At 44.1% G+C, this 13,330-nt stretch overlaps 1 protein-coding gene across 2 annotated transcripts in view; it reads right to left on the bottom strand.

Moving 5' to 3' along the window:
- Adamts17 (ADAM metallopeptidase with thrombospondin type 1 motif 17) overlaps nt 1-13,330 on the bottom strand; it is a 335,608-nt gene that overhangs the window by 151,636 nt on the left and 170,642 nt on the right. For both annotated transcript variants that reach the window (XM_045144992.1, XM_045144993.1), the window contains exons 9-10: nt 10,447-10,587; nt 8,755-8,905 (exon numbers count right to left, since the gene is read on the bottom strand). In XM_045144992.1, coding sequence (XP_045000927.1) covers nt 8,755-8,905; nt 10,447-10,587 — 292 coding nt within the window. The remainder of the gene's footprint in view (nt 1-8,754; nt 8,906-10,446; nt 10,588-13,330) is intronic.

Genomic DNA, 13,330 nt, shown 5'->3' with positions numbered 1-13,330 from the left:
TTTAATTAATATAAACTGCATATATTTATGGGCTATCATGTGATGTTTTGATACATATACCTGTTCAATGTTCAAGCCAGGTTAAACTTATTTATTTCCTCAAATATTGGTATTTCTTTGGGAGTTTTCTGGTTTCAGTGATGTTTCTAGGCTTATGGAAAAAAACATGAAAGTTTGGTGAATGGTATATAATATTTTTTGCAACTTTTTTTGAGTGCTAAACTTATCACACAGTAATAAGTTAGAACATAACCCAATCTATAGTAAGTAAACATTTTAAAATATGGAGCAATTCTATTTACATTAGAGTTGACGAACTCCAAGATACATTGTTGAGAGGGAGAAAAATGGACAAGATTCACAAAAATATGATAGTATGCCAATGTTTATATTAAAAAGATATGTGGATATATATAAATGGTAATGTTTTGGATTTTATACTTTGTACATATGTTGCTCAAGAAACAAATAACATAAATCTGAAAAATCACACTGAAAACCTAGCCTCTATGATAGGGATATTTTTTATTCTATTTGAATATGAATCTGAAATGTCCTCCACAGGCCCATGTGTTAAAGTTATGGTCTCTAGCTTGGCACTGTGGGGAAGCTGTAGAACTTTTAAGAGGTAAGACCTACTAGGAGGCCTTCCAGTCACTGGCAGAGGGCCCCTGAAGGGGATATCTCTGCATCAGTCATTTCCCCTCTCTCCTCTTGGTAACTGAGGTACACAGCTTTGCTTCACAGTGCTCAGTCTGCTATGATGCACTACCTCACCACTGGCTCCCACATAGCTAACTGGCACACCTCTAAACCATGAGCCAAAATAAACCCTTTTTCTAAGTTGATTATGTCAGTTACTATGTTACAGTAACAGAAAGCTAACCAAGTCTTTGATATAATTATTTAGTGTCCATAATGCATGTTTACTAATACTGGTGAGATGAATCTATCACATCAATGGCTTTTCCAAAAAAATTCTTTTGCATCACTCAACACCACTATTTTCTTAAGTACTCTTCCTCTCTCATCTGGATAACTACAACCACTTGCCATGGGTCCACTGAACAACCATCACTATTATGATCAGAACAGCTCACAAATCTAATAGAGAGATGCTCTGTAAACTCTGCTCAGTCATTTCAGGTCCTAGTGAAAACTCCTACACTTCCCATAATCCTTGCCAGAACTCCCATACCTTTTTTTCTCAACAGCTCCATAGACCCCTGTTCTACTGGTACCAGACAGTGCCTGTTTCTGCCTTGAAGAACTTCTCTGCCCATTTTCTATCTTCTCCTCAGGTGGTACTATTATGGGCTAGAGCATCAGCATGGACAGTAAACATGACAGTCTGCCTCCCCTGGGGAGTTCAGTCCGGGACTGAAGCAAATGATCTTAATACGTACCGTATTCCTGTGAATCCTTCAATCTCCAAGAAGAGGGAAAAGAAGTCTCATCAGGAGTGGACAGGCAGACTCCTCCCAGTGCCTCCTTTCCTCTTTCCCTACCAGAAAGGACCTACCAGGGTTCTAAGAGTGTTCCACTCTCCCTGGTCCTACTGGGGGAAAGTACCATGCATCCCTCATGCTGTACCCTGGAGCTGAACTAGAGTGAAGCAACTTTTCCCCATCTCATTAGCTGCACACAGCCCTTGCAGCACATATCACCCCCCCCCAAAAAAAAATACATGCTGACCATATGAAGGAACAAAAGAATGAATGCATGCATAGGTAAAGTATGCCGGCTTCAACAGGATGAGATAAAACCTGACATATTCTCAGCCTTGGCACCATATAACTGCTTTTTCAGAATTACCTCATGATGACTCACACCAACACTGTAAGATACACATACACTGACCCACTTTACAAACTAGGAAATAGAGTTAAATGACAGGTCTAAGCTGTGACTTCTGATCTGACCCCAGAGCCCTCACTGCTGCCCACAGGTGTCCTCTAGTTCCTGATTTCCTCTTCCCTCTTCCTCACCCAAGGACCTCACCTTATCTGTATCAGAATCTGTTCTTATTTGCAGCCCAGGCTCCTCCCTCTCCCTTCCATGTTCCACACAGACTTAACATCCATCCATCCAAAATGCCTGGGACCAGAACTGTTTCAGATTTTGGAAATTTTTAGATTTTTGGATAACTTTACTGGATTGACATTCTGATCCAGAAGTCTGGATCAAATAATTCTCTGAATCTGGGACTTTTGGAGTGTCAGAAAGGATTGGGGAGACCCAGCTTTACCTGCAAGCACAGCTAGGTAGTATGGTGCCTGGCTTCAGTGAGACATGGCACCACAGGACAGGAGGAAACAACCTCTCAGGGCAGACCAGGTCTCTGTAGCAGGCCTTGAGTCGCAACAGAAAGCCACTTACTCCTACAAACTGCAAGGAAATGATAGAGCTATTACCGCACAGGCTACATTTGAGGTTTGGCAAAAGGCACATTCCAAGTCATTCTGCAAACAGTTCTACCTGGTCCTGTGTGGCAACAAAGCCCGCACCATGCTTCCTTCCTTGGTACTATGAAAACACAAGGAGGGTCCAAGCTTTTCAATCAGACATCTTCCCTTATGCAGTCAAGTCTTTACCATTTCTCTACAATTGGCAGTGGCCCTGCTACTGACTGTCAGAGTGACAGTCTCTTCCTCACTGGGCGCCCCTTGTGAGCTGAGAAGAGAGGTTCATGATCCCAAAGGGGATGGGACCTGAATGCCTTCAAAAATGTGTTGCTGATAAAACAAGCCAAAGTCTGATAAACCAAAATGAGAGGTGCTAGATGAAAAACTAACCTCAATTTTCCACAAATACCACTGCCTTCTGAAGTCTTCCCAGGTCAGCATGCCAGATCTGCTTCTGAAATGTTTCTGGAATCCCAGATGTGCTTTCATCATCCATGTTCTTGAGACCCTCATCTGACTGGGGCTGAGGGCTGCTGAGTGTGGGCAGGATCAAGGGCAAGGGCACTCAGATGGCAATGGGGGATGAAATGAGAGATAACACACAACTGGCATCGTTTGAGAGCTCTGAGAAGGCTGACTCCTGTAAGCTTTCACACACTTCTGGACAAGCCAACTGTAGCCAAAGTCCAGCAGCTTTGAGAGGCCACAGAGACGCCAGGCATCAACTGAGACTGGGACAGGCAAGAAAGTTCTCAGCTGGGTGTCTAGCCCCACGTTTAGTGGTACAGCCTCGTCTGAGAGGGGCAGGAATGGTCAGGCTCCCTGACCTGCCAGCATGCCACCCTGGCCAGGTCCACTGGCATTCAAGAAACAGATTTTATTGAGACTACCAGTTTCCAACCCAGGTTGACTGTAAGAATTCTGGGGAAACTATACAGGAAGACAAGACCTGGCACCCATGGCCACTCGGAAAGATTTTAAGCCAGGATCTGGAGTGGGGCACAGTTCCTTCTACCAGCCTCTAAAGCAGGCTAGGAGAAATTTCAAGATTTAGATGTGGCTGGTATCAGAAAGGCAGACCTTGTTCTCTGGTGGAATTTGAACAGTGAGGTTTCTTGGATTCACAAGAATCTCTATATTTGTCGAGATGTCCCAGACTCTGTTTGCAGGGCACAAAGAACCTATCCAGTTTAGGGACTGGGAGTTTTCCAAGGTTGATACTAGGTACAAGAGGGAAATCTCTGGGGGTTATAGCTTCCCAGGGTGCCCAAAGAAATGGTAGACATATAGGAGAAAATGCCCCCCCCCAAAAGGGCCTGGCTAATGTGATGGTCAGTTGGGCGGCACCTCCTCCTTTCCCAGTGGGTTCAGGAAACAAAAGATACCGGCAACACTTTCTGATTGTATGAAAGGTGATAAGTCCTAGTTCATCTGAGCTTTCATAAGAACTTGATCATGAGTCCATAAGACATTTGCTCCCATTTTGCAGATTAGCAGATGGAGTCAGGGAAAGACTACATAACGCATCTACTAGCTAGAGAACTAGGCAAACCACCTTCTTCATCACTGTGCAGTGCGGATGGTGTTTCCATACTGACCAAAGGCCACAGGAGTTCCAAGGGAAAGGGCAAAGGAGGGAACATTAAATGATAAAAATGACAGACCTCTCTTCTACCTGTGGCCATTCCATAGACGCTTGCCTTCCTGAATTAATAGGCTCATAGCTTCAGGACTCTACAGTGGCCTGATAAAAATACCATAAGGTACACATAGCAGCACACTGAATATGCCATGGAGTGTAGGCACACCTGTGCTCATGGAAAATATAGCACACACAATCCCTTCTAAGAGCTGCCTTCCTTTCTACCTGCGGCTGCCATGCTTGGACTTTGAGCCAGTGATGTCCCAATGTGTTGCAGATAGGCAGGTGGGGTATTGGGATGGTTACTGTGGTAGCTTGAATCAGATGTATCCCCTTCCCCCATAAAGCCATGTTTTGAATGCTTGTACCCCAGCTGGTGACAATTAGGAAGATGGAGACTTACTGGATGAAATGTGTTTCTGGGAGCAGGCTTTGGGTGTGATAGTCCAGTTTCCCCCTTGCCAGAGCTCAGCTCACTCTCATACTGCTCTGTTCTACCTGACAGGGCATGGAGCAGTGTCCAGCTTCTGCTCTAAGACTGCTTCCTACCAGCACGAAGCTTCCCTTTGAGACTACAAGACACAATAAACCCTTTCCTCCCATCAGCTGATTTTGGTCGAGTGTTTTGTTCCAACAGCGCAGTGGTAACTACAACAGGTGTTCATTCCTCACCAGCTTTCAACTGAAAATCCCCAGGAGGTGAGTGAGGAACCTTGTCAGTAGTTTACATACCTGCCAATACCTACATTTGGCTGCCCAGCTCCTGCTTCACCCGATAGGGTAGGTGAGCCTAAGTGGCTTTAAATCCTTGTTAAAGACTGACTGTGCTGAGCAGGGACAGGAGGAACTTGTAATAATAAAAGAGATTGATTGGGCTAATTGCATAAAGTTCATTTCCCCTTTCTAATAAATATTTACCATCCAATGTTTATAACTTTTATGTTTGGACTTTCTTGAGATACTTTATTGAATCAGAAACATCACATTACTATTGGCTAAAAGAGGAGACAGATGTATTTGCCAATAACCTCTACAACAAATGCCAGCTATTGATGCCAAGTTTTTCTGTAGTTCATATTTCCATAGACAGCTTTGAGCCTTACGATCCCAGCCCTCTGCAGACAGACATGAATGACTCAATGGTGATGGTGTGAGGCCTCCAGAACCCTAATGGACTATAGTGTGATTTTTCCTGGTTCTCAGGTAAGTAAATGCTTTAAGAAAGCAGAAACCAGGTTAATATTTAAAGTCTAGACTGTTCCCAAAGAAACTGCAGGAGTGTTTTCACTATGAGTGAATGCATGGTTCAGAATTTCAATGGGGTTTTAAAACAGCTATGCACTGTGCATGCCAAAAGAAGAACATACAAGAAAGTCTAGTCCCAGGAAAGTTCTGGATTCAAAATTCTACCCAAAGAACAGCAAAAGTTCAAGGCAGTCAGCCTTCCTACTCCCAGCAGACAGCAGCATGCTGGTCATTCTTCAGAACAAAGTGCCTGGCTTTTGGGTTCTGGTGCCCCCAACAATCACCCTCAGAGTGTTTGTCAATGCATAATCACCAGGGATACAATTAAGACATTTTCAAACTATGAAAATATTTCCTCATATGTAACATAGTAACGTATATTTCTTTGTCAACATACATTATGACAAGACCTAATCCGGGTGGAGTACTGTAATGTTGAAGTCACGAGGAATCAGTTGTGGCTGTCATACAGAAAGGAAAAACCTGTGATTCCTAATCTCAGTGACTATCATGGGTGACACAAAGATGGAGAGATTTATTGCCAGACTCAAAATTGAAGGAAATATTAATTTCTACTAGAAGCTGGGCAAAATAAAAGTACAATCACTTTTCTAACCTGTTCCACAATCCTCTGAAACTATACCAGAGTTTTTGTTCAGTATGCTCACAGAAATGGAGAAATGTGGTCTCCTGAGCACAATTTCTGCCAAGAAGCACTCTGGGCTCATCTTTTGCTACAGAAGCTTTTGTTCCTCAGAAGAGGCAACAGTGAAATGAAGAAATGTAATCTAACCCAGTTTTCTTTCTGGTTTGTATGCTGTGTATACCAGAAAAGGAAAATGCTCAAATCCTCCACACCTGGGTTTTTCCCTTTTATTCACTGGGTGGTACCCAACTTTCTTTTAATTTCTGTAGCACGCTTAAAGTTCCAGAAAAATTTAAGGTAAACGATGGAGAGACAGAGTGACACAACACATACAATTGCCTCATTAATGTTCAGATGGTTTTGCAAGCTTCCCCATATAGCTCTGAACAGGGCTCAGCACAGTGGCTGGCCATGAACTTCTCCAGTTTTTGTGAGAGCTCAGGGCTTGGGAACATGGACAGCTTCAATTTCCATGCAGGTATGTAGTTTGTAATAGGAGAGGTTCCACAGATATTTGAAGTTGTGATTCCTTCACAAGATGAGTAAATCCTAAATCTCCTGGCTATGACCCTTTTCCTTTATTTTACAAATGGACTATCTTTGGAATGTGCATGGGATTCTCATCTTCTGGAGAGAAAACAGCCTACACAGCTCCGCTAGCCTCTACCCGGGGCTGTCTAATCGTCTTCTGTGTAAACAAGGTGTTAACAAAGGAAAAGAGAATGCCAGGTGGCTTTCCTCCCCCGGGCTCTGTCTTTCAATGATGCCAGGCTTCCCTGGCTCCCTCTGGAAGGGATACACCTGGGCTTCCCATCCTGCCTTTCCCTCTCTGGCTGGGTGGCCCAGACCATTACCTAATCTACCCCCACACCCCCAACCTCCCTTTCCTCACTTGCTAAAGTGTAGTTAAAAACCTCTGCCTTGAGGATTACAGTCAGGGTTTCATATGACAGTATAAGCAAAGAGTCTAGCCAATGAAACTGAGCCCCCGGTACCCAGGTGTCCCTCCCTTGGTCCGCCCCCCCCCCATGGGTGCACAGCTGCCTAGCTGCTAGACAGAAAAATGACTATGACTCCTGTGTGGGAGACAGCTTCTGTCCAGCTCCCACCTCACTCATTCCTATGCTGCACAGCCAGTTATGCCTGGCAATCCCACCTCACCAGCACTGGGGAGGGCCCACAGAGGGCAAAGTGGACCCTCTGTGTTCCTGACTGTGCTGTGAGCTTTCTCCTCCTCCACCCCAAGGGTCTGGGGCCCTTCTGCTCTTCCTGAATGCCCAGCATTCTCCCGACAGTCCCACCTATGTGACCTCAGGCTATTGTCACATCATCAAGTGCCCCTGAATCTGTTCTCTCCTGATGTTTATATGTCCCCCAATTTACTGTAGGCATTGGAGGACTGGTATAGATAAACAGAATGCTTTCAGCAGGCCCATGGATATAGATATGACAGCCTTAAATGTGAATCTACGCAGTGTCTGATAGTAGTGGCATCATGCATGGGTCGTTGGAGTCCTGGGGTTTATGTCATCAGTCAGCCTTGGATGGGACCCTTGCTAACAGAGGAGGATTCCAGACAACACTGTGGATAAGTGTCTTTAAGAGTTCTGAGGTTATGTCATTTCATATATAAATGGCAGATGGTGCCAAACTACCAAAGTTTCCCCAACAAACTAACCCACACTTAGCAAGCACTCAAGAAGAACCACGGTGTCTCTGGTATCTCTGTGAATCCACCTTCCACCCCAGAATCGTAGATATTTCTGGAGGCAACCTCTGTGCAGCTATCTGCCTTGATGGGGGGGGGGGTTACTATCTTAAGTTCCTATCCCAGAAGGCTGGCATCATTCCTGAGAATAGATGTCATCCTGGTCTGTGGGTTTGGTCAGCCCTTCCACAGACCAGTTGCATTTTAGAGGCTCCTGGATCCACATATCCTGAAGTCACTTTTGCCTCTGGACTTCCTCTTTTCTAGGTGACACACTTATTCTTCAAGCCAAGTCCCATTCCCAAACAGTAGCAGGGCCACGGGCGTCTCTACTATTCCCTGGGGTCAAGGCCACCTCTGTCTGTTAACACAGGTAGCCACAAGAATGGTGACTGTCCCGAGCCAGGTCTTGGCATGTCCCTTTGGCACCTTCTATACATATAACTGGCCAAGCCATGGGCTTCACTGCAGCAAAGTGAAAAAGTATGCCCTCTGGGGCTGACAGGTCCCAGGCCCAAGTCTTTGCTGGGCTACCCCCCTTTTGAAGCAAGCTCTTTTGCATGACCAGAGATAGACAAGAGAGCCCAGGCTAACTAGGCTCATGCAAATTGGGAAATTTAGGACCAAACATGTGGCTATTCTTCAATAAACGCTGTTTATAGAGTTATTTACAACTACTAACATAAATTCAATTTACTACTGGTTAAACTGTCTCCATTAGAAACTACCCAATATGAAACAGTTTTTAGCTTTCTCTCTTATCTGTGCAGGGTCTGAAGGAAGGAGACATTGTATCATTCCCAAAATGTGTGAGTTAATGTCCTTTCTCTGCCTTCAAGTTTTTATACTGAAACATTAAGATGCTAGTGTGTGGCCTTGAAGCATCCCTTGAAGAATTACCTGTGTGCAGGACTGTGTGCCAGAGCCCATGCAGGTGTCTGCAAATGGATGTCTGTGTATGTGAACACGTGTATCCACCTGCACGTGCATGTGCATGCAGGTATTAAGTGGGCTACCCATATCTCCAGCGAAGCCAGGCCTGTGGGGCGGGGGGCGGGGGCGGCACAGGCTGTGCGTTTCGCTGAGCCGGCTTTCCCCGGCTGCTTACCTCCATGTTCCTGCAGAAGGTAGCGTTGGTGCCGAACAGGATCTGGCACTGCTCGCTGGCGCTGTAGTGCATGCCAGGCAGCTTGTGTGGGAGGCGCACAGCGTGCCGGCTCCTCGGGTCCGTGATCAGCAAGCAAGTGCTGACTTTAGACCTGAAACAGCCAAGAAGCAGACTGACTTGTTCTAGTACGTCAGCCCCTGGGAAGGATGAACCTCAGGTGAGTTACAGAACTTCACACTGAACACCCGGACTGTCTTCTTTTGCATTTTCTTCTAAAAGAACATGGGCAAATGTCCATCTTTGTTTTGGCAGTAATGAGGAACTGGCCACCCGGAAAGGCCCTGGGGACAACGCCAATGAAACAAAAGGATGGACTTTTCTTGAGGCGTTTAATCAAAATGCTCTTGAAATAGAGAACTAACATATTGACTTAGAATATGGCTTTGAGTATAATTACCATGGATAAAGGAAAAGCATAAGGTAGGGTTGTTTTATTTTAAGTAAAGTGAAAGCATATATTTCCAGTGTCATAGATTCTCTCTGAGGGCTTGTTGATCAGAAGTTGGACTTTCCCTTAACCTTCTGCCACCACAGAGGGGAAGCTGGTGACTCAAGAATCCAACCAGGATGGGGAGGTTCATTTACGATGACAGGTACACTTCCCCAAATCAGGCTCTCCTGGGAGATTAAACACTTGACACTTTTATTTTATATTCCTAAAGCAAAGTAGATGACAACAAAAAGGACATCCAGCTACTTGCCAAAATTCTTGACAAGTTACATTCATAGATATATATGTATCTGAGGCTAGCCCATTTCTCCCAGGCTCAGACATATGCTGCTTGCCATTCATGGGACCAACACTATGTTCATGAGCTAAGGCACTCCCCCCCACCCTCTCCAATCCTGTTTCTCTGACTTCTTTGGGTAGCATGATAACATCAAGTGGTTTACAACATTTCTTTAATTATAAATACTCAGCAGGAACAAACTGTCTTGAAGTCAAGGAGTTAATTTTTAGGCCTGTTTACTCAAAAAATTTCTCCATTTATAGGAAATAGGAGAAAAGACTCCAGAAGCAACCTTTGCCACTGGATAGCTACTGTCAAACTCCATCTTCAGGTGAGACTCACTGGCTCATTCTGTCTCACAGAGTCATGAGCTGACATGAACAAGTAGAGAAGTCAGGATCCACACAACAATGCTTTGAGCACAACCCTAAGATCTGATACTCAGAGACGACACCAGCAAGGATCTGAAACCATAATGGTGCAGACACTCTCCAGGAAGAAAGTGTCTGTGAGAGAACAGCCTTTCCCCACACAAGAGCCTCCAGTAAGTGGGTCTCCCATCAGGGGGGCTCAGCAACAAGCAGATGCTCATCTCTATAGCAACCAAGGGTGACTATACAGTGGTGTCTACTCAACAGTCACAGATTGATGATGTAAGACCAGGCTACTTGTAATGATACTTTAATCAATCAATCATTTAATGGCTTTCTACTGGACACCCAGCATCATACCTGGGAGGAGGCTTTGGCCCACTGAAGGAGACTTCACTCACTGCCTCCTTGAGCCAGCTGAGAATTTATCAAAAGATTCACTTCTCCTCACACTTGCTGAGACTCCCATCTTTGGTCTTTTGGAAGAACTTTCTACTGTGTTGATGCTACAGAACAACTCAAGGACTTACTTGAGAAAGTTTTCCAGGTCATCTCGACTGCAGGAGGACCAAGAGAGGTCGCTGGGGTTCCGGCCTTTCACCCATTCTCCTGACATGATGTGTGACCGGCCAGCACAGGATGAGTGGTCATCATCATGATTCATTCCCAGGCTGTTCAAAGAGAAGGAGAAGGAAAGAGGGACACTAAGCTACAGGTGTCCTGGTTCAAATGTAGAATGACATTTATATCAAGTTTAAAGTATGAAGTGACATAGGGTGATAATGGTTGTCATAGCACAGACCACAGTTAGGAGTTTATAAAAAAAGAGAGGCTGTGTTTTGCTAATACAACAAATGAAGACTGATGGAGGAAATACGCGTTCAATAAAAAGTGAATGAATGTATTTTAACCATGATAATTAACTGTGACATTTCAGGTCTCAATCCTAAGCTTCTGAAGAGCTGACTTGCTTTCTCACACTAAATGTTCTCATGCTCATGGTCTATGCCTTTGTGTTCATTAGACATGAGTCACTGTGCTATGGGCCAGTGGAAGCTATCCAAGTCTAAGCTACCCAATGTCAGAAATTCAGATCTTCAAGCTCCTGAAACATTGTGGATGTTTTTTGTAACTCTACATGTATTTAAGCCTATATGCTAACAAGTTCTCCATCCACAGGAAAAATGAGAGAAGACCCAGGATGTTTCATTCAAAAACATTTATTAAATATTTCTCAAGTGTCAAGTAATGTCCAAGAAGAAAATGGAATATATGAAAAATACCATCCCTAACTTCAGGTCATTGCTAGGGGTTCCAAATGCTACCTTGGCCCCACTTTCCAATTTGCCTCTGATGTCTCCATCTACAGCAATTCCTCTGCTTGGTACTTCAAGTCAATGTCACCCTGTCCTCTCGGCATGCTCTGTAGCCACTGCTACACATGTGCCTATGAAGGTGACACCCTGACCAGACCCTGTGTTGAATCAGATAAGATAAAGTCATGTCCTCTAAAGAACACACTGCCTGGCACAAGGGACTCATGGGCTCATAGGGCATGACCTCTCTGACACCCACATGTGTCCTCCCTACCCATGGAGGAGGGAAGGCTCACCCAGAGCAAACTGTATTTATTTTCCAGTCATGACCCAAAGATCTCCTATGGCTTCCACTAGATTCTGATGGCCCTTCTCCCTCAGGGAAGTCCTCTCCACCAAGCTCTCCTCTGAATTCCCCAGGGTCCTCTCCCTCATCCAAGGCCCCCAATGTAGCTTCTTTATCAGACTGATACCTAGCAAGCTCTTGTCAAATATGATCAAACAGATTATTTATAATACTGCAGAAAGTGCCAAAAACACAGGAGCCCTTACATTTGTGACTGACATGTTGATTTTGTATAGAGGCAGACGACTCCTTACAAAATAATGGAAACCATCACTGATCATCTCTGTTTGCTACTCCTGGGTGGATAGCAAGTGTCCATCCATTCATGGTTCAATGAAGAACCAGAAGATGATTGGATAATTCTGGCCACTGAGAATAATTTCGATATATGTCCCATGGTTACTTTGTAGAATACAGTGAGTCCTATTTTTCAATGTAATTATTCAGGTTTTTGCCATTTTTTTCTTTGTGGCAGGCCACAGAAAACACTCATTTATATATGAGTACACAGGAAAGCAATTTCTAGTGAGCTTAAAAAATTCTGTTATCAGTAAACTTGTAAAAAAAAAAAATACCTTCAGAGCCAGGCATGGTGACACATGCCTTTAATCTCAGCACTCGGGAGGCAGAGGTAGGAGGATTGCCGGGAGTTCAAGGCCACCCTGAGACTACATAGTGAATTCCATGTCAGCCTGGTCTAGTGCAAGACCCTACCTCGAAAAACAAAATCAAAATACCTTCAGGGGCTGGAGAGATGGCTTAGCGGTTATGGTGTTTCCCTGCAAAGTCAAAGGACCCACATAAGCCACATGGGCAGGGGCCACATGCATCCAGAGTTTGTTTGCAGTGGCTGGAGGACCTGGCATGCTCATTCTCTCTCTCCCTCTCTCAAATAAATAAATAAAATATATATTTAAAATACCTTCACTTTTTATATTTAAAATACATTTTTCTCTCAATAGGAGTATTTCTTAACTACATATATATGTATGTATGTGAATATATATATATATATATGTGTATATATATATATATATATATATTACATATATAGTAAAGTTATTTATGAGAGACAGAGAGAGAGAAGGGGGAGAGAAATGGGCACACCAGGGCCTCTAGCCACTGCAAACAAACTCCAGACACATGTATCACGTAGTGCATTTGGCTTATGTGGGTCCTGGGGAATAAAACCTGGTCCTTTGGCTTTGCAGATAAGTGCCTTAACCACTAAGCCATCGCTCCAGTAAAACCAATGACATTTTTAAAAAGTAGATCTTTTGAAGATTTTAATGAATTCAGCAAACTCAAATGTGTAGATGCTGCAGAAACAGAACACCTCATAAAATGCAGCTCGGTTTCTGTTTTGGAGCAAGGGATATCTACGTCACATGATAGGGTTCAGCTGCTATCTCCAGCTCTTGCAGGCATGGGACCTTCATAACTGTTGTAACTCATAGGTCCTAAAGTTGTCTGCATCATACACTAGGGTCCCTACTTTGAATGGGATCTTGCCCAAGGACAAAATAAGGCACATTTATTTCAATGGTAGGGGCTATTTAGAAACATAAGCCCAAAAGAACAGATCATTTGCCTGTTTAGGGAACATTAATGATTTCAGAAAGCCTATGGTTCTGGATTCTGGGCTGAGCATCTGAAGAAGTCATTTGGGAATTTGTACACAGAGGTTCCATTTGCCTATGTCAAATGTGCTCCCCTCCACAGCATTTCCTTTGCACCAATACAGCTTTAAGT

This window comes from Jaculus jaculus, chromosome 3, assembly GCF_020740685.1.
Source record: "Jaculus jaculus isolate mJacJac1 chromosome 3, mJacJac1.mat.Y.cur, whole genome shotgun sequence".
NCBI classification, from domain to species: domain Eukaryota; kingdom Metazoa; phylum Chordata; class Mammalia; order Rodentia; family Dipodidae; genus Jaculus; species Jaculus jaculus.
This window is presented reverse-complemented; position numbering and strand designations above follow the sequence as displayed.